This window comes from Hylobates moloch, unplaced genomic scaffold, assembly GCF_009828535.3.
Source record: "Hylobates moloch isolate HMO894 unplaced genomic scaffold, HMol_V3 SCAFFOLD_3, whole genome shotgun sequence".
Classification (NCBI taxonomy): Eukaryota; Metazoa; Chordata; class Mammalia; order Primates; family Hylobatidae; genus Hylobates; species Hylobates moloch.
The window spans coordinates 36,093,426-36,121,223 of NW_026652278.1; the positions used below are offsets into that span (position 1 = coordinate 36,093,426).

The 27,798-nt window shown below is 48.3% G+C and overlaps 1 protein-coding gene across 3 annotated transcripts in view; it reads right to left on the bottom strand.

The window, feature by feature from the left end:
- Window positions 1–1,053: 1,053 nt before the first annotated feature.
- UBTD1 (ubiquitin domain containing 1) overlaps window positions 1,054–27,798 on the bottom strand; it is a 72,204-nt gene continuing 45,459 nt past the window's right edge. For all 3 annotated transcript variants that reach the window (XM_058436129.1, XM_032135167.2, XM_058436130.1), the window contains 2 exons: window positions 4,110–4,337; window positions 1,054–2,121 (listed from right to left, as the gene is read on the bottom strand). In XM_058436129.1, coding sequence (XP_058292112.1) covers window positions 1,736–2,121; window positions 4,110–4,337 — 614 coding nt within the window. In that variant the 3' untranslated portion in view covers window positions 1,054–1,735. The remainder of the gene's footprint in view (window positions 2,122–4,109; window positions 4,338–27,798) is intronic.

A 27,798-nucleotide genomic window follows, 5' to 3' on the forward strand; every position in this document is an offset into this window, starting at 1 on the left:
CCTCTTTGATCACAGCTCACGCTGGCCTTCGGCTCTCCAGGGTCCCACATGCTCCCCGGTTAAGCATCACTGCATTTGGCTGGGTGACTTTTAGTCATGAACAAACCTTATCCAATCTGTCTCCTCCCTTGGTAAGTGCTCAGGGGACCTCTGCAGGGCTTACAGAGTGTTGCTTCAAGAAAGGGGTCTCCGGAAAGCACTAAGCCCAGCTGGCGAGGAACAGCAGCTACTCTGGATCCTCCTACCCTCCCAGGGTTTCCCTGTCAGGCCCAGACAGTGCCAGACTTCCCTGGCCAGGAGGCTGCCCATGCTCACTAAGAAGGAAAATACTCCCAACTGGAGCAAAAGCAGATCTGTACTTGTTCAGTTCCACACCTGGAACTCGCAGGCTGGAGTTCTGAGTCACTGTGACCCAGGTTAACCTGCTAGGGAACTGTGGACACCCAGCCCTGTGCTTCCGTAAGGCTCACCTGGCTGGTGGCTGCCCTTAGCTAAACAGCCTTATATAAGATTCCCCTCTCTTCAGATATGCATGCATTCCCCTAGGAAGCATGAGGAACCGGTTCCTTTTCCTCTCTGGTTCCCTTGCTGGGAAGCTGACACAAACCTCTGACACACGATCTAAATCTGTCAGAGATTTTGCTTTAACATCACGATGGCTACAGCATCTCCAGGGACCGGAAGTTAGCCCCTTCTGCTGCAGGAGCAGACCACCTTCCTGAGGTGCTGTCTTCGCCTTGCAAGCACTTTCACATCTGTCTTCCTGCTTAATCCTCCCAGCAACTGATGGAGGAGGCAGGGCAGACAGCATGGCTCTGCTTTAAAGAAAAGCAAACAGGGTTCAGAGGTTAAGTGGCTTTTCCTGAGGACTCATGAGGACACCAGGGGAGCTGGGATCAGGGCCCAGAAGACTGGCAGTTCCAGGCTCACTCTGCTGGAGACTGCATGCCCAGAGCAGCTGGGGAGGCCAGGCATCCACCTGTTCCCATACCAGAACAGCTCCAGGGGCCCCACAGAGCTGCAGGAGAATTCAGTCAAATGCCAGGCAAGCAAGAAGGAGCAAAAGGCTTTATTGATAAATATGCAGATATGTCTGTCCACAGGGACCTGCTGTGGGGGCCATGACCAGGCTGCAGACTTCCCACTGCCTGGGTTACAGCCAGGACACGGCCCTGTGCAGACCCTGCCACGACAGCCCAGATGTCCACCACCTGCCTCATCTCTGCCAATTGTGCTGGGGGGCAGGGAGAGGCAGAGGCCCGCCTCAGGCTTCCCGAGCCCTGGGGCTCAAGGGTGGTTCCCTCCTTTCCAAGGGAGTGGCACTGTGCCCAGGGGAGAGCCAAGGGATGGGGGCAGAGGAGGGAGACAGCAGCTGCTTCAGACCCTGAGCAGAAAACCGGAGTGAGCACAGCTGGCAGCACCAGAAGACAGATCTGGGCTCCAGGGGCCTCCTGGCTGGCCCTCGTGGCTCGAACCTGCTGCAGGAGAGAGGCAGAGTGAGGACCCTGTTTGCCTTTTCTCTGACAAGGTTGCAAGGCCCGTGTGTGGCTGCCTGCTCCCTGGGTACCGGGAACTGGTGGCGTGTAGTGCTCTGAAAGGCAGGGTCCCTTCACGGTTCACCCACCAGCCACACCGAGGGGAGGGCCCCTGAAGAAAATGACAGCACTGGAAGGCAGCAGCAGGGTGGGGGCCTAGTGCTGTAGGCGGGGCCTCTTCCCAGGGGTCCGCAGGCCCATCAGTCCTGGGGTGGCGGGGGCTGGTTGATGATGACCTGGATGACAAAATCTTTCTGGATCTTGGTCTCCTGGAGCCGTGTGCGGTCTGTGAGCAGCTTCCCAGAGAAGAACCACCGCTGCCACGATGGCTCGATGCCCTCCTGGGCGTGCAGCTGCCTCTTGAGCTGCCCCACCGTGTCGGGCAGGCTGGCGCTGAGCCTCACGTCCTTGCCCGTGGACAGGCGCACCTTCAGCGGGAACTCACGGCGCACGCTGGGTGGAGGCTCGGGGGGCTCCAGGCTCTCCTCCTCCGTGTGCTCCAGCAGCAGGTTCACTGGCGGTGACAGGCAGTAGATGGGCAGCTGGTAGCGATTGCCCAGCTCATCATAGCATTCACAGAGGGTGCCTGTGGGAGACGCAGGGCTGTCAGAGTCAGCTTGGGGATCCACTATCATGGATTAAATGTTTGGGTCCCCCCAAATTCATATGGTGAAATTCTAACCCCCAATGTGACTGTATTTGGACATGGGGCCTATACAGAAATAATTAAAGTTAAATGAGGTCATAGGGTGGGGCCGTGACCCTCTGATCCCTTGATCGGAAAGATGGTTTTTTTTGTTTTGTTTTGAGACAAGATCTCCCTACGTTGCCTAGGCTAGTCTCCAACTCCTGGGCTCATGCAATCCTCCCACTCAGCCTCCCGAGCAGCTGAGACTACAGGTGTGCTCCACTGCCCTGGCTTACAGTTCTTGTAGAGACACTAGAGCACTTTCTCACTCTCCACTCGCTCCCCATGTGAGGACACAGCAAGAAGGCAGCCACCTGCAAGCCAGCAACAGAGTTCTCACCAAAACCTGAACTGGCCAGCACCATGATGCTGGATTTCCCAGCCTCCAGAACTGTGGAAAATAAATGTCTCTTGATTAAGTCACCCAGCATGTGGTATTTTGTTACAGAAGCCTGAGCAGACTAATACATCTGCCATGGCCACCCCACAGTCAGATCTCCCTAGGACAGCGTGATCACCAGGTGTACAGGGCTGGAGTCAGGAAGACCTGAGCTGGCATCCCAGCTCCACCAGGTACTGGCTTGTTCATCCTGGCATATTATTTTTCACTTCTTCACATGTGCCAGGAATGAATGAAATAGCACAGCTCTGCTCTCCATGGGCCTTAGTGTCCTTACTGGCAAAACATAATGCATGGAGAAATATGTTTATTGTCTCTTAAGCACCTACTAAGTGCTGGGACTGGACTAAATGATGTTATGTGTATCTTGCTGAATCCTAATAATCTCCCCTTTACAGTCGTAAGGCACTCAGGCTGTAAATTCGAGAAGCTCCTTGCTAAAGCCAAGACAGTTAGGAAAGGGAAACATTCAGATTGAAACCCAGGTCTGTGGCCAGGCGCAGTGGCTCACGCCTGTAATCCCAGCACTTCGGGAGGCCAAGGCGGGCGGATCACCGGTGGTTGGAAGTTTGAGACCAGCCTGACCGACATGGAGAAACCCTGTCTCTACTAAAAATACAAAATTAGCTGGGTGTGACGGCACATGCCTGTAATCCCAGCTACTCAGGAGGCTGAGACAGGAGAATCACTTGAACCCAGGAGGCGGAGGTTGCGGTGAGCCGAGATCGCACCATTGCATTCCAGCCTGGGCAACAAGAGCAAAACTCCGTCTCAAAAAAAAAAAGAAACTCAAGTCTGTGACTCTTCGGCTCGACTATTACTCTCTGCTTTACATGGCCCCATAAGACTGCTATGAACTTACGTGAGCTAATGCAGTGGAAGTTTCTAGTTCAGTGTCCAGCACATAATAACCCAATAAAAGGTCAGTGCCTTTGGGAGGCCAAGGCCAGTGGATCACTGGAGCTCAGGAGTTTGAGACCTGCCTGGCCAACATGGTGAAACCCCGTCTCTACTAAAAATACACAAATTAGCCAGGCGTGGTGGCACATGCCTGTAATCCCAGCTACTTGGGAGGCTGAGGCAGAAGAATTGCTTGAACTCAGGAGGTGAAAGATGCAGTGAGCCGAGATCCCACCACTGAGCCCCAGCCTAGGCAACAGGGCAAGTAAGACTCCATCTCAAAAAAATAAAAATAAATAAAAATAAAATAAAAAGGTCGGTGCCTTGGATGTTCTGGGGTCCCAAAGTGCATTTGTGACACTGCTTTGCAGGTTTGTCGTCTTTCTGTAGTGTCATTAGGCAAGCATAGACTGTGTCTCTTTTTCTTTGTGTACCCACTCCTGGTCCATGCTCAGTAAGGGGTTCTTGAATGAATGAATACGTGAGTAACCACCTGCCCCACTGCTCCACACCCCTCAACACCCTCAAACTGTGCTGGTGACCCCCTAGCTCCAGCAGGGATAAAGCCCTGGCCCTGCCCACTTACCATGAGGCAGGGTGATGCTGGCTCCATCCAGGATGGCCTGGGCCAGCTCATGGTCGTTGGCTTCAGCAGCATAGGCGGCAGCCTTGAGGGCATCCCAGATCTCCTTGCGGCCCTCGAAGGCAGGCGCTGTGTCCCAGAACTCATCCCGTTTGCTCCGCAGCTGCCCGTCAGTCATGGGGTAGTCGCTCTTCCACTTGAGCCGCTCTTTCTTCAGGGGCTCATTGCGTCCTGGGCAGGACAGAAGGAGAGGCTCAGCATCTCTAAAGCCACTTGAGCTGCAACCTGCCCTCCCCCTCTCTTCCCCTCCCCAGGCCAGACCCTGAAACCCTGCTGCACTGGCTACTAAGTATTCAGGTCTCTGAAGCCCTTCCTAAATAGCAGGGAAGAGTCAGAAAACTTCACATAACCAACCTAGGGACATAAAATAATTTTGTCAGCAAAGCATATGCTACCATTGTTTTTGTTTTTTGTTTTGTTTTTTTCTTTTTTGAGACAGAGTTTCACTCTTGTTGCCTAGGCTGGAGTGCAATGGCACAATCTCGGCTCACTGCAACCTCTGCCTCTTGGGTTCAAGCGATTCTCCTGTCTCAGCCTCCTGAGTACCTGGGATTACAGGCGCCCACCACCACGCCTGATTAATTTTTGTATTTTTAGTAGAGATGGGGTTTCACCACGTTAGTCAGGCTGGTCTCAAACTCCTGACCTCGTGATCTGCCCGCCTCAGCCTCCGGAAGTACTGGGATTACACGCATGAGCTACCGCACCCTTCCCACATGATGTGGGGCAGGGCGCGGTGGCTCATGCCTGTAATCCCAGCACTTTGGGAGGCAGTAGGATTGCTTGAGCCCGGCAGTTCTAGACCAGCCAGGGCAACATGGTAAAACCCTGTTTCTACAAAAAAAATTTTAAAATTAGCCAGGCATGATGGCACGCTCCTGTAGTTCCAGCTACTTGGGAGGCTGAGATGGGAGAATCACTTGAGCCTGGGAGGTTGAGGCTGCAGTGAGCTGTGATCATGCCACTGCACTCCATCCTGGGCAACAGAGCGAGACTATGTCTCAAAAAAAAAAAGTATTAATAATTTTAACATCTTGTTACTAATGTCCCACTTAAAAAAATGATTTTTTAAGAAATCATAACCAACAAACTCCCCCCAAAATTCCTGCAGCATCTGACAAAGAAAACAATTCTGTCAAATGCCATTTTTCTTGTTACCTAGCTCCAAGTGACCTCCAAGACAACTCCAAACCACAGCCAAGACTGAGGGCAGAGGTATCTCTCAAAGGCTTTTGGAGGCTTAGTCATCTCAAAACTGAAGGCAGAGTGAGCCACAGGAGTGAGACGTGAAGCACTCTGCTTCCACTATAACTCAGGTCCTATGGTGAGAGGCAGAACTGAGGCTGGGGGCCACCACCAGCCTGCTCCCACTGGCTGGGGCAAAAGGAAGCAAGGAAGAGAATGGTAGGCAGCGACCTCAGCTGAGAAAGAACCCCAGGCAAGCCTTTATTTGTATACATGATCCCATTTCATTCTTGCAGCAGCCTTAGGCAGTAGGTATTATTATTGCTATTTCAATGGTGATAGGACAGATTTAGAGAGATTAAATGACTTGCCCCAGGTCACATAGTAAGTGAGTGAGGGCTCCACCTCAGGTCTGACTAAATCCTGTAGTTCACCATCTGAATTCACAGTTACCTGTAGGGGCAGAAAACTCTAAAGCCAAATATTTAATTTAAAGTGTTCCTGGGGTGGTGAGGTGGCAGAAGGAAAGGCAAACCCTCTTTGGAGGAAAACAACTTCAAACCAGGCCTCAAAGAATTCCCAAGATAAAGTTCCAAGAAAAATAAATAAGGTAATAGTTTTTTTTTTTTAAATCTCAATATGCAAGGAAACAAGGCAGTACGAGCTTTACTGGCAAAAACAGCAGACAAAAGAATCAGATTTGCAAAGACTTTGGATAGATTATGAAATACTGAGTTAAGGGATGAGGGCCTTAAAAATATGAATAAGAGGTTATAAAGAATGACCAAGGAGATTTTTAAAAAATGTTTAATTTTTGTGGGTACATAGTAGGTATAACCAAGAAGATCTTAAAAGAACCATATAGAACTTCTAAAAATGAAAAATACAGGCCGGGCCCAGTGGCTCACACCTGTAATCCCAGCACTTTGGGAGGTCAAGGCAGATAGATCATTTGAGCCCAGGAATTCGAGACCAGCCTGGGCAATATGGCAAAAACTTGTCTCTACAAAAAATACAAAAAATTAGTCGGGCATGGTGGCATGCACCTGTAGTCCCAGTTACTTAGGAGGCTGAGGTGGGAGGATCACCTGACCCCAGAAAGGTTGAGGCTATAGTGAGCCATGATCATGCCACTGCACTCCAACTCCAGCCTGGGTGACAAAGTGAGACCCTGTCTCAAAAAGTAAAAAGAAAATAAAAATAAAGAAAAATACAATATAATTGAGATTCAGATGTCTTTTTTCTTTTTGAGAGACAAGGTCACTCTGTCGCCCAGTCTGGAGTGCGGTGGTGTGATCATAGCTCACTGCAGCCTCAAACTCCTGGGCTCAAGGTATTCTCCCCCAGCAGCCTCCCAAGTGGCTGGGACTATATAGGTGACACTATGCCCTGCTAGGTCTAAAATTTTGAACTGAATTTCCAGAAGTATACAATAGGGAAAATGGGAATAAAGCAACATTCAAAGAAATCATGGAGATGTCCACTCCCCCTACACTGATCTATAAACGTAATACAATTCCAATATAATTCCTGTCAATTTTTTCCCAAGGAACCTGGCAAACTGATTCTAAATTTTATATAGAAGAACAAAGATGCTCCTAGAAAAGAATCAGGTGGGAGAAGTTGCGCTGCCATGATCAGCACTAATTATAAAGCTACAGTTGGCACAGTACTGGAATAGGGACAGACTGTTGGACAAAAAAAGCCAAACCCCGTAAAATATTTGAAGAAATTTATTCTGAGCCAAATGTGAGGGCCATGACTTGTGATGCAGTCTCAGGAGGTTCTGAGAACATATGCCCGAGGTAGTTGGATTACAGCTTGGTTTTATATGTTTTAGGGAGATTTAAGACATCAATCATTACATGTGAGATATACATTGGTTTGTGTGGAAAGGAGCGACAACTTGAAGGGGCAGGGACTTAAAGGTCATAGGTGGATTTAAAGATGTTCTTGCCTGCCCGCCCTCCTTCCTTCCTTCCTCCCTTCCTCCCTCCCTCCCTCCCTTCCTTTCTTTTCTTTCCCTCTGTGGCCCGGGCAGCAATCTCCTCATCTCGCTGCTGCCCCACGCCGCGGACTGCCTGGGACTGCCGGCGCGCGCCACCGCTGCCTGTTTTTTCTCCTTTGCCTGCCGGCGCGCGTTCGCCATCTTGGCCACGCTAGTCGCCAGCTCCTGACCCCGAACGCTCTGCCCGCCTCGGCCTCCCAGGGTGCTGGGACTACAGACGGAGTCTCGCTCACCCGGTGCTCGGTGTTGCCCGGGCTGGAGTGCGGTGGCGTGGTCTGGGCTCGCGGCAGCCTCTGCCTCCCAGCCGCCTGCCTTGGCCTACCAGGGTGCTGGGATTGCAGCCCCTGTCCGGCCGCCGCCCCGTCTGGGAGGTAGGGAGCGTCTCTGCCCGGCCGCCCCTCTGCCCGGCCTCCCCATCTGGGAAGTGAGGAGCGCTTCTGCCCGGCCACCCATCGTCTGGGAGGTGAGGAGCGCCTCTGCCTGGCCACCCATCGTCTGGGAGGTGAGGAGCACCTCTGCCCGGCCACCCATCGTCTAGGAGGTGAGGAGCGCTTCTCCCCGGCCACCCATCGACTGGGAAGTGAGGAGCGCCTCTGCCCGGCCGCCCCGTCTGGGAAGAAGTGAGGAGCCCCTCTGCCCGGCCGCCCTGTCTGGGAAGTGAGGAGCGCCTCTGCCCGGCCACCCCGTCCGGGAAGTGAGGAGCGCCTCTGCCCGGCCACCCATCGTCTGGGAAGTGAGGAGCGCCTCTGCCCGGCCACCCATCGTCTGGGAAGTGAGGAGCCCCTCTGCCCGGCCGCCCATCTTCTGGGAAGTGAGGAGCGCCTCTGCCCGGCCACCCATCTTCTGGGAAGTGAGGAGCGCCTCTGCCCAGCCACCTATCATCTGGGAAGAAGTGAGGAGCGTCTCTGCCTGGCCACCCCGTCTGGGAAGTGAGGAGCGCCTCTGCCCGGCCGCTCCGTCTCGGAGGTCTACCACGGAGGCCAGAAGCAATGTGGGGGCTGGACGTGGTGGCTCACGCCTGTGGTCCCGGCACTCTGGGGGGCGAGGCGGGTTGATCACTTCGGGCTAGGAGTTCGAGACCAGTCTGGCCAACATGGCGAAACATGAAAAATACAACAGACAAACTAACCAACCAACTCAGTGACAACAAAACAGGTCTACCCTGGAGTCATACTCTAATTTTTTCTATTTTCCTCCCTTTCTGATCCTTTATCCCACTTTCTTTTTCTTCCTCTTCCTTCTCCCTCTTCTTTGTCAAATAGAGGATTGAGTTATTATCACTGATCCATATAAAGTCCCTCTCTCATTTATTTTAACTCCCACCCCCCATTTCTATTCCCCGACTTCCCATGTGCAACCTTCTTAATATGTTTGATACGCATCTTTTTGTTTGTATGTATTATTATAAAATGTTTATTGTTTTTGTGTGCAAAAAAATTAATAAAAAAAAAGCTAAAAAAAAAAAAAGGATGTTCTGGTTGGCAATTGGTTGAAAGAGTTATTATCTTAAGTCCTCGAACCAACACAAAGGAATGTCTGGGTTAAGATAAGGAGTTGTGGGCTGGGCACGGTGGCTCACGCCTGTAATCCCAACGCTTTGGGAGGCCAAGGTGGGCGGATCACCTGAGGTCAGGAGTTCGAGACCAGCCAGGCCAACACTGTGAAATCCCATCTCTACTAAAAATACAAAAATTAGCTGGGCACGGCAGCAGGCATCTGTAATCCCAGCTACTCAGGAGGCTGAGGCAGGAGAATCACTTGAACTTGGGAGGCTGAGGTTGCAGTGAGCTGAGATCGTGCCACTGCACTCCAGCCTGGGTAACAAAGAGTGAAACTCCATTTCAAAAAAAATAAGGAGTTGTGGAGACCAAGGTTCTTATTATGTAGATGAAATTTCATAGGTGGCTGCCCTTAGAGGCAATAGATGGCAAATGTTTCCTATTCAGACCTTTAACAGGTGCTAGATTTTTAGCTAATCTCTTCAGGATCAGAAAAAGACCTGGAAAGGGAAGGGGATTCTGTAAAGAAAATGTAAACTTCCCCCATAAGAGACAGTTTTGCAGGGCCATTTCAAAATATATCACAGTCCATTTGAAGGTACAGTCCATTTGAACTTTTATATGCACGCATTTTCTTGCTCGGCCCCAACCTTGTCCCAGACACCAGCCCTCTAGGCGACTATCTTCCAGTCCTCCAGCAGGCTAGACAGGAAACTCGCCAGGCTGCTAATCTTCTCTTGCCTACTTCAGATTCCCAGCCATATGAAGACACCCTAGCTGGACAATCAGTTCTTGTTAAGAATCTGACCCCTCAAACTCTACAACCTCGACGGATCGGACCCTACTTAGTCATCTATAGTACCCCAACTGCCATCCGCCTGCAGGACCCTCCCCACTGGGTTCACCGTTCCAGAATAAAGCTGTGTCTGTCGGACAGCCAGCCTGATAGCTCCTCTTCCTCCTGGAAGTCACAAGTACTCACCCCTACTTCCCTTAAACTCACCTGCATTCCTAAAGGATAACAGTAACCCTTATAAGCCTAATACATCCTTTCATTTTTATTAGGTCTATTCTTCCTTACCCTACTCTTTACAACAGGCTTTACGCAGTCACCCCCCACCCACTTGGACTGCACCCCGAAAACTTGTCATCCCTACTATCTTCTGTCTAGTCATACCCCTATTCACCATTCTTAACTACTCATAAATGCCCTGCCCGTTTACACTGCCAGTTTACACTTTTCCTCCAAACCATTGTAGCAGATATCTCCTAGTACTATCCCTAATCCGCCACTCTTGACTCCCTCTTGGAGTTGATAGATGATCTTTGCTGACAGGGTACCCTCCAATACTTTCACTCTGATGAAGTCCCCTTTTTCACTTTTCTACTCACTCTTATCCTTGCCCCCATTCTCCAGTCACTCTCTACCTCTCCCTACCTATCTCCACCACACTATCAATCTCACTCACTCTCTCCTAGCTGTTTCTAATCCTTCTTTAACAAACAATTACTGGCTTTGCATTTCTCTTTCCTCCAAAACCACCGAGGCCTCGATTTACTCACTGCTGAAAAAGAAGAACTCGTATATTTTTAAATGAAGAGTGTTTTTACCTAAATCAGTCTGGCCTGGTATATGACAACATAAAAAACTCAAGGACAGAGCCCAAAAACTCACCAACCAAGCAAATAATTACGCTGAACCCTCTTGGACACTCCCTAATTGGATGTCCTGGGTTCTCCCAATACTTAGTCCTTTAATACCTGTTTTTCTCTTTCTTTTATTCGGACCTTGTGTCTTCCGTTTAGTCTCTCAATTCATACAAAACCACATCCAGGCCATCACTAATCATTCTATACGACAAATGCTCCTTCTAACAACCCCACGATATTACCCTTTACCCCAAAATCTTTCTTCAGTTTAATCTTTCCCACTATAGGTTCCCATGCCACCCCTAATCCTGCTCGAAGCAGCCATGAGAAACATTGCCCATTATCTCTCCACACCACCCCCCAAAATTTTCACCACCCCAACATTTCACCATCATTTTGTTTTGTTTTTCTTATTAATATAAGAAGACAGGAATGTCAGGCCTCTGAGCCCAAGCTAAGCCATCATATCTCCTGTGACCTGCACGTATACATCCAGATGGCCTGAAGCAACTGAAGATCCACAAAAGAAGTGAAAATAGCCAGTTCCTGCCTTAACTGATGACATTCCACCATTGTGATTTGTTCCTGCCCCTAACTGATCAACTGACTGTGACAATACACCCTCCCCACCCTTGCGATAATGTACTTTGTGATATTCCCCCGCCCTTGTGAATTACTTTGTACGATACACCCTCCCCACCCTTGAGAAGGTATTTTGTAATATCCTCCCCTGCCCTTAAGAAGGTACCTTGTAATATTCTCCCCACCCTTGAGAATGTACTTTGTAAGATCCACCCCCTGCCCACAAAAAATTGCTCCTAACTCCACCGCCTATCCCAAACCTATAAGAACTAATGATAACGCCACCACCCTTTGCTGACTCTCTTTTCAGACCCAGGCCGCCTGCACCCAGGTGATTAAAAAGCTTTACTGCTCACACAAAGCCTGTTTGGTGGTCTCTTCACATGGATGTGCATGACACTCAGTAGCTGGGATTACAGACGTGTACCACCACACCTCGCTAATTTTTGTATCTGTAGTAGAAACGGGGTTTCACCATGTTGCCAGGTTGGTCTCAAACTCATGACCTCAGGTGACCCACCCGCCTCAGCCTCCCAAAGCGCTGGGATTACAGATGTGAGCCACCACGCCTGGACTGTTTTAATGTTAATGCTGGTCATTTGTGCCTGAAGACACAGTCTGAAGGGAGGAGAGTATAATGAGGCCTGACTCCCCTTCCCATCATGGCCTGAACTCGTTTTTCAGATTTCTCTGGAATCCCCTTGGCTGAGAAGAGGGGTCCATTCAGCTGGTTAGAGGACTTAGAATTTTCTTTTTGGTATACAAGACAAACGAGAACAGAGAGTCCAGAAACAGATCCAGGTGTGAACAGGAACTTGCTTGCGGTGAGAAGGAACATTCCTGTTGCAGGTGGGAGGGGAAGATGACTATGTGTGACAAATGATGCTCGTGAGGGAAGAGAGAGACCCTCTCATGTTGTTTTATATTGTTTTATACTCAGTACCTGTTTTAAGAAAAAACAAGGAAGTAAAACCAAAGACAGGCAGCCCGGCGCCAGGCCCAAAACCAGGCCTGGGCCTGCCTGGCCTAAAACCAGTAGTTAAAAATCAACTCATAAGTTAGAAACCGATGTTATTCATAGATTCCAGACATTGTGTACAAGAACATTGTGAAACTCCCTGCCCTGTTCTGTTTCTCTCTGACCACCGGTTCATGCAGCCCCTGTCACGTACTGCCTGCTTGCTCAAATCAATCACGACCCTTTCATGTGAAATCTTTAGTGTTGTGAACCCTTAAAAGGGACAGAAATTGTGTATTTGGGGAGCTCGGATTTTTTTTTTTTTTTTTTTTTTTTTTGAGACAGAGTCTCGCTCTGTCACCCAGGCTGGAGTGCAGTGGCGCAATCTCGGCTCACTGCAAGCTCCGCCTCCCGGGTTCACGCCATTCTCCTGCCTCAGCCTCTCCGAGTAGCTGGGACTACAGGCGCCCGCCACCACGCCCGGCTAATTTTTTATATTTTTTAGTAGAGATGGGGTTTCACCATGGTCTCGATCTCCTGACCTCGTGATTCGCCCGCCTCGGCCTCCCAAAGTGCTGGGATTACAAGCGTGAGCCACCGCGCCCGGCCTGGGGAGCTCGGATTTTAAGGCAGTAGCTTGCCGATGCTCCCAGCTGAATAAAGCCCTTCCTTCTACAACTCAGTGTCTGAGAGGTTTTGTCTGCGGCTCATCCTGCTACATTTCTTGGTTCCCTCACCGGGAAACGTAACTGACGGACGGCTGAGGCAGCCCCTTAGGCGGCTTAGACTTGCCCTGTGGAGCATCCCTGTGGGGAACTCCGGCCAGCCTGAGTGACGCAATCCAAAGAGCGCTTCTGGGTAGGAAATTGCCCCGGTGGAATGCCTCGCTAGAGCAGCACGTAGCAGGCCCCCACGGAGAATTAACACAGTGGCTGAACACCAGGAAGGAACTGGCACTTGGAGTCCGGACATCTGAAACTTGGTAAGACTAGTCTTTGGAACTTGCCCCACTCCATCTGAGTGGAAGCGTGGACTGATCACCCACGACGTGCCTGCATTGGTACTTTCGTTCTGGTTTTGACTTGACTTAGATTGCGTGATACTTTGGTTTTGGTTTTGACCTGGCTTGGATTTCTGGATACTCTGATTTTGGTTTTGATTTTGGTTTGGTGTAAACTGCAAAAGTGTGTGTGTGCCCTTTTTACCTGTTTTTTGTTTTGTGGTGTGTGTGTGGTGTGAGCGTGGTGTTTTGTCTCGAAGAAGCATGGGTCAGGTACAAATAAGCCCACCCTACTAGGAACTATGTTAAAAAAAATTTTTCAAGAAAGAATTTAAGGGAGATTACAGTGTTACTGTGACACCAGGAAAACTTTGAACTTTGTGTGAAATAGACTGGCCAGCATTAGAGGTGGGTTGGCCATCAGAAGGAAGCCTGGACAGGTCCCTCGTTTCAAAGGTATGATACAAGGTAACCTGTAAGCCAAGGCACCCAGACCAGTTTCCATACATAGACAGTTACAGCTGGTTTTAGACCCCCTCCCCCCCTACAGTAGTTAAAAGAACAGCAGCATAAGCGGCTGGCAGAGGCAAAGAAAGACCAGCAGAGAGAAAAAAAGGCCATCTATACCAATTCTAAGTTAATTTGACTAAACAAGGTCTTATTAATAGCAAAGGATGATTGAAATCCCAAACTTACAAGGTTTTCAACAAAAGTGAAGTTTGCTAAAAGTTAACAGTGTAACATGTATTATGGTAACTTCTAATCTTGTGGCCTTAGACAGTCTAGTCCAAAGACATAAAGAAAGTTTGCTTTAAAAAAGGAATGGTTATCTTCAAAAAAAAAAAAGAAAGGGAGAGGCAGAATTTATGTAAAGAGTGTTATATGGTAAATTCTTGTCCTGAAATAAATTAACTGGTTGTTTAAAGAAAAAAAAAGTTTGTAATAAGTCAAAAAGTTGAGACATGTTAAAGAATTGTCAGTGAAAGTCATGAAAGAAAAAATGTTATAAAAAAATTTATGGGCCGGGCCGTGGTGGCTCACGCCTGTAATCCCAGCACTTCGGGAGGCTGAGGCGGGCGGATCATGAGGTCAGGAGATCGAGACCATCCTGGCTAACAAGGTGAAACCCCGTCTCTACTAAAAAATACAAAAAAAATTAGCCGGGCTTGGTGGTGGGTGCCTGTAGTCCCAGCTACTAGGGAGGCTGAGGCAGGAGAAGGGTGTGAACCCGGGAGGTGGGGCTTGCAGTGAGCCAAGATTGTGCCACTGCACTCCAGCCTGGGCGACAGGGTGAGACTCCTTCTCAAAAAAAAAAAAAAAAAATTTATGCAAAAAATGTTGTATAATTTAAAAGTAATAAGGCCTCCTGAGTACTGTTAAAAAAAACAGTTTATGTGCAAGGTGTATAAGAAAAGTAAAATATACTTTTGGTAAAAAGGTTATAAAAGGGCATAAAAATGTGGATTTTTACCTACATTAAAAGATTAAAAAAATTATTGTTTTAAAAGTTTAAGCAAGTTTTAAAACTTTAATTATAAAGAAAATTCTGTGTGTAAACATATTAGCTAAAGTTAAAATGGTATCATCCAGTTTTTCTGTGAACTGGACATTAAAGTAAAAATGCAACAGGTTTTTCTTAAAGCATCAACCTGCTCTTTTACAAAAATTACAAAAGGCTAAAAAGAGTCTATAAAATCTTACCTTATGGTCAAACATAAAAAATTGGATAAATATGTCTACAAGGTTTTATTAAAATTAAGTTTAATATTAATAACACACTAATATAAAGGTAAAATTTAGCTTATCTGGTATAAAAATCATACAAGAAACATTATTGAATATAAAATGTTTAGCTTTCTTTGGTCTAAAAACTAATAAAAATTGGTGCTAAAGGAAACATTCATTTTACTAGAGGATCACAGAAGTTAAAGACTTAAACTTTGGCAATTAAGACAGCATACCAAGATGCAAATGCCTGGTTGAAATGGATCAAACATTCCATCTGCACGTTAAACAAAAGCAATTGTTATGCTTGTGCACAAGGCAGGCCAGAGGCCCTGATTGTCCCCCTTCCACTAAGGTGGTCCTCCAGTCAACCAGGTGTGGGCTGCATGGTAGCTCTTTTCCAGGATTCTACAGCCTGGAGTAATAAGTCATGCCAAGCTCTCTCTGCTATATCCCGAATTCCCTGCAGGTCAGCCCCCGAGGGCCATCCAGCTTCCTCTCCCAACAGGGAGTGTCTCTCACGACAGGGAGGAGACTTAGCATTCCGTGGAGACCTGAAGGGACGCAGTGAGCTTAAGAATTTTCAAGAGCTTATCAATCAGTCAGCCCTTGTTCATCCCCGAGTGGATGTGTGGTGGACCTTTACTCGGCACTCTGCCGAATAACTAGAGTGGCACTTGTGCTTTAGTCCATTTGGCTATCCCTTTCACCCTGGCATTTCATCAACCAGAGGAAGAAAAAAAAATAATTAGACATTGTAAAGCGAGAGAAGCCCCTTATAGGTCTTTTCAACTCTCACATCTGTTTAGATGCAATTGGAGCCCCACAAGGAATGCCAGATTAATTTAAAGCTTGAAATCAAATAGTTACAGGATTTAAGTCCATATTTTGGTAAATGACAGTCAATAAAAATGTAAATTAGATAAACTACATCTATTACACCCAACAGCAAGAGCTTTTTATGAGTTTAAAAAAAAAAAAACAAACTCATGTCGGCCCCAGCCCTGAGGCTACCTGACCTGACAAAACTCTTTACACTCTATGTGTCAGAAAGAGAAAAAATGGCAGTTGGAGTTTTAACCCAGACCGTAGGGCCCTGGCCAAGGCCAGTGGCCTATCTCTCAAAACAACTAGACAGGGTTTCCAAAGGCTGGCCCCCATGTCCAAGGGCCCTGGTAGCATTGGCCCTGTTAGCACAAGAAGCAGATAAGCTAACTCTTAGGTAAAACCTAAACATAAAGTACCCCCATGCTGTGGTGACTTTAATAAATACCAAAGGACATCATTAGCTAACGAATGCTAGACTAACTAGATACCAAAGCTTGCTCTGTGAAAATCCCCGCACAACCATTGAAGTTTGCAACACCCTAACCCCGCCACCTTACTCCTGGTATCAGAGAGCCCAGTTAAACATAACTGTGTAGAAGTATTGGATTCAGTTTATTCTAGTAGGCCCAACCACCGAGACCACCCTTAAACATCAGCAGACTGGGAGCTGTACGTGGATGGCAGCAGCTTCGCCAACCCCTGCAAAGTGACTCCGAAGAAGACGACAAGCCCCACTCCAGTCATACCTGGAAGCTGACTGGTCCACGCACGGCCAAAGCATGAGGAAACTCATCGCGTTACTCATTTTCCTTAAAATTTGGACTTGTACGGTAAGGACTTCAACTGACCTTCCTTAGACTGAGAACTGTTTCCAGTATATACATCAAGTCACTGAGGTAAGACAAAAGATTTCTACGGTCCTATTATTTTATGGTTATTATAAGTGTACCAGGACTCTAAAAGAAACTTGTTTGTATATGCTATTCTATCCAAGGTATGTAGCTCAGGAAATAACCAACCTCATGTGTGTTATGACCCATTTTAAGCCTCCTATGATCACAGTTTTTAAAATAAAATTAAGGACTGGTCCTTTTCTAGGTGACACGAGTAAGGTAATAGCTAGAACAGAAGAAAGAGGGGTCCCCAAAAATGTAACCTTAAAATTTGACGCTTGTGCCACTACCGATAGTAAGCAGCATGGAATAGGATGTGGTTCTCTAAACTGGAAAAAAAAGTTACACAGTAAAAAAAAAATAAGTACATCTGTCAAGAATCATATTTATGTGAGATGTGTCAATACTGGTCTTGTGTCATTTGAGCTACTTGAAAAGAAGATAAAAAAAGATCCTGTTTGGTTCCAAAAACGAAAAGTCAGCCCCTCTCGCACGAGTGGGAGCTGCAACCTTTTAGAATTGATAATCACAAACCCCTCAGACCCAAAGTGGAATTAAAAAAAAACAAACATGTAACATTAGGCATTGATGGAAAAGGACTAGAACCTAGTGTAAGCATCCTAATAAAAGGAGAGGGTCAAAAACGCTCTCCAGAACCAGTATTTCAGACTTTCTGTGATGAACTAAATGTGCCGGTACCTGAGATTCCAGGAAAAACCAAAAATTTCTTTTTGCAATTAGTCGAACATGTAGTCCAGTCTCTACAAGTCACCTCATGTTATGTTTGTGTTGGAACCGTAACAGGAGATCAATGGCCATGGGAAACCCGAGAATTAGTTCCTACAGACCCAGTTCCTGATGAATTCCTAGCCCAAAAGAACCACCCTGACAATTTTTGGGTTCTAAAAGTCTCAATTATTGGACAGTATTGCATAGCTAGAGAAGGAAAAGGATTCACTCAATCTGTAGGGCAGCTTAGTTGTCTTGGGCAAAAGCTGTATAATGGTACCACAAAAACAGTTACATGGTGGAGTTCCAATTACACAGAAAGAAATCCATTCGGCAAATTTCCAAAGTTGCAGACTGTTTGGGCCCACCCAGAATTCCAGACTGGACGGCCCCCGCCGGGTTATACTGAATATGTGGACACAGAGCTTATGCTCAGCTGCCTGATCAGTGGACAGGTAGCTGCGTAATTGGCACCATTAAGCCATCTTTCTTCTTACTGCCCATAAAAACAGGTAAACTTCTGGGCTTCCCAGTCTATGCTTCCCACGAAAAACGAAGCATAGCCATAGGTGATTGGAAACATAATAAATGGCCACCTGAAAAAATCATACAATATTATAGACCTGCCACTTGGGCACAAGATGGCTCATGGGGATATTGAACCCCCATCTACATGTCCAACCGAATCACACGGTTACAAGCTGTTTTAGAAATTATTACTAATAAAACTGGTCAAGCCTTGACTGTTCTTGCCTGGCAAGAGACTCTGATGAGAAATGCTATCTATCAAAATAGACTAGCTCTTGAGTACTTGCTAGCAGCTGAAGGAGGTGTTTGTGAAAAATTTAACCTTATTAATTGTTGTCTACACATAGATGATCATAGGCAAGTAGTTGAGGATATAGTTAAAGATATAACAAAACTGGCACATGCCCCCATGCAAGTGTGGCACGGACTCAATCTGGCAGCCATGTTTGGAAATTGGTTCCCAGCAACAGGAGGATTTAAAACTCTTATAATAAGAGTAATAATAGTAATAGGAGCCTGCTTACTGCTCCCTTGTCTGATACCAGTATTTCTCCAAATGATAAAAAACTTCGTCACTACCTTAGTTCACCAAAATGCTTCAGCACAAGCATACCATATAAATCACTATCAATCTACTGCACAAAAAGACGTAAGTAGCAAAAATAAGAGTGAGAACTCCCACTAATAAAAAGTGAGAGTCTCAAAGGGGGAAATGAGGGAAGAGAGAGACCCTCTCATATTGTTCTATATTGTTTTATACTCAGTACCTTTTTTACGAAAAAACAACAAGGAAGTAAAACCAAAGACAGGCAGCCTGGTGCCAGGCCCAAAACCAGGCCTGGGCCTGCCTGGCCTAAACCCAGTAGTTAAAAATCAACTCATAACTTAGAAACTGATGTTATTCATAGATTCCAGACATTGTATAGAAGAACACTGCGAAACTCCCTGCCCTGTTCTGTTTCTCTCTGACCACTGGTACATGCAGCCCGTCACGTACTGCCTGCTTGCTCAAATCAATCACAATCCTTTCATGTGAAATCTTTAGTGTTGTAAGGCCTTAAAAGGGACAGAAATTGTGCATTTGGGGAGCTTGGATGTTAAGGCAGTAGCTTGCTGATGCTCCCAGCTGAATAAAGCCCTTCCTTCTACAACTCGGTGTCTGAGAGGTTTTGTCTGTGGCTCGTCCTGCTACACTGGGACTATGATGGAAACATGAACTCCAATCCCCACCTCATGCGAGCCACAAAAATCAAAACCAGGTTAATCAAAGGCTTAAGTATGAGTGGACAGAAAGGAGACACTGAAGAAACTGAAGGTTACAATTTCATCTAGATATTTTTTATGAAGTTTAGCCTGGAGGTGTTTATGCCTTGACCAAGGAAGTTGCTCCATTTCATGATTTCTGGACTCCTTTTCTCTTTCATTATTTAGCAGGGATGACCCCCTAATAAGAGCTTTGATCCACCAGGAGTCACAATCATTATACAGTGACTCCCTCAGGGACCCCCGGGTATGGGACTTCTGCCTCGTCCCTAAACAGCTGTTTAGCTTCAATGGCATTTTAACTTCTTGAGCTGATTCTATAGTTTCCCTGCCTCCTTCCTCTTTGCCAGATGTCACTTCTTACTGGTCTCTGTCTATCTGCTGCTCCTAACATGGGAAGAGGGCAGGCCCAGCACATGGGCCACTCCTAATCTACTCAGGGTTGAGAAAGGGCACAACCAAGCTGTCAGCACTGTCTACAAAAGAGGCTTCCCACAGAAGAAAGAGACCAGGCTTTGTGACATTTAAAAATGTTCACTGTTTGGCCAGCATGGTGGCTGACGCCTATAATCCCAGCACTTTGGGAAGCTTAGGTGGAAGGATCACTTAAGGCCAGGAGGTCACGATCAGCCTGGGCAACAAAGCAAGACTGCTCGTCTCTACAAAAAATAAAAAAAAATTAGCCGGGTGTGGTGGCATGCACCTGTAGTCCCAGCTACTCGGGAGGCTGAGGTGGGAGGGTCACTTGAGCCCAGGAGGTCAAGGCCACAGTGAGCTATGACTGCACCCCAGCCTGGGTGACACAGTGAGACCCTGTCTCATAAATAAATAAATAAATGGCCAGGCACAGTGGCTCACGCAGGCAATCCCAGAACTTTGGGAGGCCAGGGCAGGTGGATCGCTTGAGTCCAGGAGTTCGAGACCAGCCTGGTCAACATGGAAAAACCCCATATCTACTAAAAATACAAAAATTATCCAGGCATAGTGGTGGGCACCTGTAATCCCCGCTATTATGGAGGCGAGGCAGGAGAATTGCTTGAACCCCAGAGATGGAGGTTGCAGTGAGCTGAGATCATGTCACTGTACTCCAGCCTGGGTGACAGAGTGAGAGTCCGTCTCAGAAAAAAATAATAATAATAAAATAAAATAAAATAAAATGTTCACCTTTGGGCTCTATGCCCAACAAGTGAGGTTGCTGGGCCGTGACTATAAGGACGCCTGAGCTGTAACTGTCCATGCATCTCATTTTCTCTTGAGAAGACTAAAGAACTGACCTTTAAAATAAACACAGCTCCATGGTGGCCCCTTTCAAAGTCATCACCTCAGGAGGCCACACATGTGCCTGAAGGATGCTGCCTTGGCTTGCAAACCTCCCGAGCTCCCCCAGAGTAGCCTTCAGGGTCCCTCCCCGCTACACAACAGCAGCCGGCTTTGCTAGCAGTCACTTCTATGCTTCTCTGCCACTGACGGTCACTGTGAGTGAGCCTCTCCAAGTATTAACAGCACCTAATTAATGCAGTGACCCAGGATACAGTGGTGACAAACTCCTCACCCTCCAGGTAGGGCCTCTGTGGCTGAAAATCTTATAATGGGCTGGTGAGGGGCAGAGGGCAGGCAGGGTTAATGTAAGCTGAGCCCAGGAGTCCAACCGTTGCCTTCCCAGTCATCACTGCACCTCAGAGCCAGCAGAGGGCAGCCACAGCACCTCTGGGCTGGTGTTGGCTCTCTTCATCAGTGGGTCAAACGCTGCACAAAAATAGCTCACCACGTTCTCCAGGCCCAGAGGTAAGTGTGTATAGGAGACATGCCCAAACATTTGCAGCCCTACACACGGGTGCTTACAATCTTAGCCACAGATACAGACAAACACAGAAAAGGAAGTTTTTCATCTAAGCATATGGACAAGTCAATGATGAACATATTAATTTCATTTACTTAAAAAGATATTGGCTGGCCGTGGTGGCTCACGCCTGTAATCCCAGCACTTTTGGAGGCAGAGGCAGGTGGATCACCTCAGGTCAGGAGTTTGAGAAAGACTGACCAACATGGTGAAACCTCATCTCTACTAAAAATACAAAAATTAGCCGGGCATGGTGGCACATGCCTGTAATCCCAGCTACTCAGGAGGCTGAGGCAGGAGAATTGCCTGAACCCGGGAGGTAGAGGTTGCAGTGAGCTGAGATTGTGCCATTGCACTCCAGCCTGGGCAACAAGAGTGAAACTCCATCTCGGAAAAATGAAAAACAAAAACAAAAGGATACTGTATGGAGTCAAAAAAGTTGGGCAGTGGAAAGTGTGAACATTCATATGCTGCACAAATTGGTGCATGCCTCTACGAGGTACTGAGAAACTTAAAAATGTCCGCCCCTTTGGCTCACCTATTTGGTTTCTAATAATTTATTCTAAGAAAATAATCACAAGTGTGTGGTGAAGACTTATTTACAAAGCTGTTTAACTCAGCACCTTTTTAACAGGGAAAAGCTAGGAACAACCTAATGCACATGGCCAGGAGAAAGGCTACATAAAATATGGGCATCCATTCGAGGCATCGGGGTAGTCACTCTGTGATGGTGAGGTAGGATGCTGAGTAACACGGGAAAACGTCCACCATACAGTGAAAAAAGGTCTCAAACAGTAAGCGCACAGTGCTCCAGCTTTTGATTCAAAAAAAGTATGTATTGGCCAGGTGTGGTGATTCACCCCTGTAATCCCAGAACTTTGGGAGGCCGAGGCAGGCAGATCACTTGAGGTCAGGAGTTCGAGACCAGCTGGGACAACATGGTAAAAACCCATCTCTACAAAAATACAAAAATTAGCCAGGCTTGGTGGTACGTGCCTGCAGTCCCAACTACTCGGGAGCTTGAGGCAGGAGAATTGCTTGAACCGAGGAGGCAGAGGTTGCAGTGAGCCAAGATTGCACCACTGCACTCCAGCCTGGGTCACAGAGCGAGACTGTGTCTCCAAAAAAAAAAAAAGGGCGTATAATTATTATTGTTTGTTTGTTTTTAGACGGGGTCTGGCTCTGTCACTCAGGCCATGTGATCATAGCTCACTGCAGCCTCAACCTCCTGGGCTCAAGCGATGCTCCCACCTCCGCCTCCTCAGAAGCTGTGATTATAGGCATGTACCACCATGACTGGATAATTTAAAAAAATTTTTTTTTGTAGAGATGGGGTCTCACCATGTTGCCCAGGCTGGTCTCAAACTCCTGTCTTCAAGTGATCCTCCTTCCTCTGCCTCCCAAAGTGCTCAGCTGTATAATTATATATATTTAAAAGACACAAGGGCTGAGCACACTGGCTCACACCTATAACCCCAGCACTTTGGGAGACCGAGGCGAGAGGATAACTTGAGCCCAGAAGGTCAAGGCTGCAGTGATGAGCTATGATTATGCCACTATACTCCAGACTGGGCGACAGAGTAAGACCTGGTCTTTAAAAGAGAAAAAAGGCTTGAAGGATTTATATCAAAATGTAAACAGTGGTTATAGTTCATTGGCAGTTACCGATTATTTCTTCTTGGTTTATATTTTCCAAGTTTTCTACAATAAGAACGTATTACTTTAGTAATAAAGAATAATACCATCAAAGTTGTTAAAAAGGAAAGAGGATACTTGGTGTTCAGGGGCGCAGCCATGGAAAAGTGGGAAGAGTTTGGGGAGCCGACGACGGTGGTGACTTGCTAAGCCCATACCCTGTAGGATATCAGTCACTGACAGCTCCAGGAGGCTTTGTCCAGGGCCAGGCAGGCTCTGCTGGTTTCAGCAGCAGGAGCATTTAGTAGCTTCTACTTACATCTCCTGTCCTAGATAAGCTTCAGGTCAAAGACAGAGTAACAGAAATGGTTCCTGTCCTTAATGAAGCTGACAAAGGCATACAACCTGCACGGAGAGGCAGCAGGGCAACACACCCACAAAAAGCAGGTGTTTCCGTGATTGTGCTGGGCAGAGGACAGCAAAAGACATTTTTTGTTTGTTTGTTTAAACTTTTATTTTTTTTTTAATAGAGAGGAGGTCTCCCTATGTTGCCCAGGCTGGTCTCGAACTCCTAGGCTCAAGGGATCCTCCTGTCTCGACCTCCCGAAGTGCTAGGATTCCAGGTGTGAGCCGCCATGCCCCGCCAACATTTGTGATTGAGCAGAGAATGTATGTGTCTGCGTATAGAGGCAAAGGCTGGGGTCCCAAAGAGTTGTCGAAACCTCCCGTATTAGGATCTCCTGGGGTGCTGGTTCAAAAGACAGATTCTCAGGGCCCACCTCACACCCATGGAACCAGTTACAGGGGCTGGGCTGGGGTATGTACTTGATCTGACTTAAGAACCTATTTGTAAACACAGCAAAACAGGAGTGGAAATGGCATGCCCAGCCACACCTTAACATAAACAGTTCAACACGTGGTCTCCAGAGGTTCTGCTGAGAGCTGATGTGGGAGGGAAAAGAGCAAGAGGGCACTACGTCTGGGCTGGAGGAGGATAATGATGGTGGATGCTGTGGTTTGGCCTCAATAATGAATGGTGTCTGGTGATATCACCCCCAAGGGAGGGCACTGAAAGGAGAGTGGGAGACAGAACATTTAAGGTCCTCTCCAAGTTGCCCAGAGCTGGTGTGCATCTATGAGTGTGAGTGTGTATGCATGTGTGTGTTTACTCCCACCACTCAATTCACACTGCTGAACTCAGGATGGCTACTTTAGAGGAGATTCCAAAATCACAAGGAAGGATGGCAGACCCTAGCTGAATAGATCCCACTGCCTCACACAGTGCCTGGCCCAGCGCGGTTCTCAGCAAGTATCTGCTGAATTGAGAAAGGAACTGACCGAGGCGCCCTGAGCAGGTGGGGAGGGGTGGAGGAGTTACGGCTCCTGCAGCAGCAGGGAGGCAGGTGGAGGCAGGGGATAGGTCTGCAGCGGGCTGGCCCCTCCTTCAATTCTTGATCTCAGACCCCAGGAGATGGTTCTTGTGACTTCAGGGACTGGAATAAGTGAGCCACTGGGATGTGACACCAAATCTGAGACCAGCCAAGGGGAGCAGAGATTTCCCCAGTCAGGCCACCCAAGCCAGGAGACAGCCCTATTTATACCTGCAGCAATCCCCAAGCTGTTACACACTCGGTTACCAAGTTCTGTCCCTGCGGCCCTTACTCCAGGGATGGGGCCAACAGTGTCCTTCCCAGATGTACTGATTATGTGACAAGTCTGAGCTTGCTCTGGCTGGTGTGAGACACACAGCTCTCACACCAGATGGGAGAAGGCAGGAACAAGAGCCTCCTTGTCCCAACAGCCTGGCCAGCAAGGGCCCTCTGGCCAGGATACAGACTTGAATCTCTTGTTTCTCCCCTCCCACCCCAGCAGTCACAGCTGAAACACAGGTAGTCTGAAGTGTCCCACCTGGCAGCAGGAACAAGGGGTCAGGAAGAACACAGGGCCCAGAAGAAGGATCAGCCCAGGCGGGGAGCGGGGAGCCAGGGGGTGTGGAGCCCAGGTAATCCCTTCAGGAAGCGAGATATTTATAGTTAGACTTAGCAGAGATGACCCTCAGAGCCTGGGTAACTTTTGAAGGGAAAGTGCTGGCCCAGCTCTGGTCAGCTGGGGCCTCCCACGCTCTGGGATTTGGTGGCCTCTTTACAGGCCTGTGGGCCTTTCCTCCTCTCGGGCCACAGCTCAGGGAGGGAAAGGGGCGGAGTCAGTTGCTAAGTGATGGGCCAGGCTTCTTACCAGGCATCTCTAGAGGTACAGTGGGTCCCAGGTGGTCCTGAGCAGAGCTGAAGGATCAAGGCAGGGTGGCACCCCTGAGAGTCCCCTTCTCAGCTCTAGGATAATGCCCAGCCCACAGCAACAGAAATTCTCTGCAATGATCTTGTTTGTCTGCCTGAGGCTAGGACATCCTCCAGTTCATCTTTTTGATCCTAGAGACAGAGTTAATGCCTGGCATGCTGCATGGGCGAGTGAAATGGGCAGGCAGTCTAGGAAAAGAAGGAGGAGCTGGAGAGGGGAGGCACAGATCAGATGGGAGAGTAGACAGAGCTGTCTGCAAGAAACCCCTGCAAAGGGGGAACAGAAGACTATGTTTTGTGAACAAGCCTCACTGAATAGGAAGAGGCAGGAAGAAAGGGAGTGGGTGGAGGTGGGAGTCCAGGAGGGACAAAACCAGTCACTGAGGTACGTGTGCAGTGAGGAAACCTGCTGGAGGAGGCGGGCCCGGATCCTCTGTGGCCATGGGAGAGACAAAATTGCAGCCAAGAGAAACAGACCTACCCAAGGCCTCAGTGTGCGGGCAGCCACAGATACGGACAAGGGGGCACACATGCGTGAGACAGGGTGTGCTTTCATGGTGCTGCACACAACGTACACATTCACGGGGTCGGCTGCCTGGCTGGGCTCAGGGACAGCAGGCCTTTTTCTGCTCTCTGGTCCGTGAGCCCAACCTGGGGGCCCTGACCACATCTGGCCAGGCTCGGGGAAGGGTGGTCTCCCAGAGCTGGGCACTGACCAGCCATCCCCCGACCCATTTCCGGAGGAAAACTGGCCTATCTGATATCAATTACAAACAGAGCCCCCAAATCCTCAGGATCTAACTCTAGGGTTTTTGTTTAGTCTTTTTTTGAGACGGAGTCTTGCTCTGTTGCCCAGGCCGGAGTACAGTGACGCAATCTTGGCAAACTGCAACCTCCACCTCCTGGGTTCAAGTGATTTTCCTGCCCCAGCCTCCCGAGTAGCTGGGATTACAGGCATGTGCCACCACAGCTAATTTTTGTATTTTTAGTAGAGATGGGCCAGGCTGGTCTTGAACTCCTGGCCTCAAGTGATCCACCTGCCTCGGCCTTTCAAAGTGCTGGGATTATAGGCATGAGCCACTGCGCCCAGCCTAACTCTAGGGTTCTATCTTGCCATGCAACTAACATGTTTGTTTTTTTTTTTTTTTTTTTGAGACGGAGTCTCGCTCTGTCGCCCAGGCGGAGCTTGCAGTGAGCCGAGATCGCGCCACTGCACTCCAGCCTGGGCGACAGAGCAAGACTCCGCCTCCCGGGTTCACGCCATTCTCCTGCCTCAGCCTCTCCGAGTAGCTGGGACTACGGGCGCCCGCCACGACGCCCGGCTAATTTTTTTGTATTTTTAGTAGAGACGGGGTTTCACCGTGGTCTCGATCTCCTGACCTCGTGATCCGCCCGTCTCGGCCTCCCAAAGTGCTGGGATTACAAGCATGAGCCACCGCGCCCAGCCGCAACTAACATGTTTTCTGAGGCTGCTTTGGAGAGAATACTATACTTCACAAGTGGAGTAGGACATAGGTGGGAATTATCGCGCTTCCCTTGTTTTAAGTACCTATGTCCCTTTCCTGTAGTCAACACACTCTCATCTTTGCCACGTACTGATGTGTTTGCTCTCAAGTGCAGCCAGAGTCCTGGCTTGAATACGAGCAGATCCAGTGTTAGCAGTTCTGGAGGGAACCCTGATTACATGTGCTTTCTGGCAACCTGGATCATGGATAATTATGTATCTGTAAAGAGACACTGTAGCCTCTCTCTGCAATCTGGCTACTCACATGTGGGCTTCAGAGATGGACAGTGGGGGTTTTCTTTGGCTGCTGACCACCTTTGTGACCGTGGGTGGATGACCTCACCAACCTAAGCTTTGGTGTTTCCATCTGTAAAAACGGCATGTAACTCCCACCTCATGGGACTGCTGTAAAGATTAAGTGAGACCACTCTGCCCAGTGCTGAAAAGACAGTAGCTATTGTCATTGGTAACCAAGCCGAGTCAGTAATGCTTTCACCATTACACAATTAAAGGTTACTTTTTTTTTTTTCATAAAGTTGCTGTGATTTTGAAAAATGAAAACTGCGAGGCTGGGCGTGATGGCTCACGCCTGTGATTCCAGCACTTGGGAGGCCAAGGTGGGTGGATCGCCTGAGGTCAGTTCAAAACCAGCCTGGACAACATGGTGAAACCCTGTCTCTACTAAAAATACAAAAATTAGCCAGGCGTGGTGGCATATGCCTATAGTCCCAGTTACTCAGGAGGCTGAGGCAGGAGAATCGCTTGAACCCAGGAGGCGGAGATTGCAGTGAGCCGAGATTGCGCCACTGCACTCCAGCCTGGGCGACAGAGCAAGACTCTGTCTCAAAAACAAAGAAAAGAAAACTCCTGCCGTAGGGATGTCTTGGTCTTTACTTTGCAGTGCAGGAGAATGCAGGGGTTAAATGAGGTCAAGCTCAACAGGGACAGAGAGTGGGCTTGATGGATGTCTGCCTCCTTGTGCTGGTTGCACAGTGTAGGGTCAGCACTTTTCCTGGGGCAGAAGAGGGAGGACGACGGCTAATAAATAAAACAGGAACTCCCCAGAGGTTGCTAGAAAGGTCTCCTGTATCTGGCTGGCTCCCTTCGCTACCTCAGGACTCCAGGAAGGGGAGGTAGGTTTTCTCAGCCACTGTGCTTTTCACCGCTGGACATAGCAGTCCAACCTCCCTCACTGCTGGTAAAGAGGAGGACCCAATGGGCACCGGCATGGCAGCAAGGTGCCTGGAAGTGAACGCACAGCCTGACTTCTGACACTGGGACTCTGTCCCACTGGGTGTCAACTGCCACGAGCGCTCAGATATGCACCATTCCAAGCGGGCATGTCCCCTGAGTATGGCAGAGTCCTGATGCTGGGAGTGACCTTAAAGTCTTCTGCTCTAGCCACTTTATTTTACAGACAAGGAAACCAAGGCTGAAAGGTAACGTGACTTGTCCCAGACCCGACAGCTGTTTCCCGAGAGAGAGACGGAGACAGACAGAGAGAGAGAGAG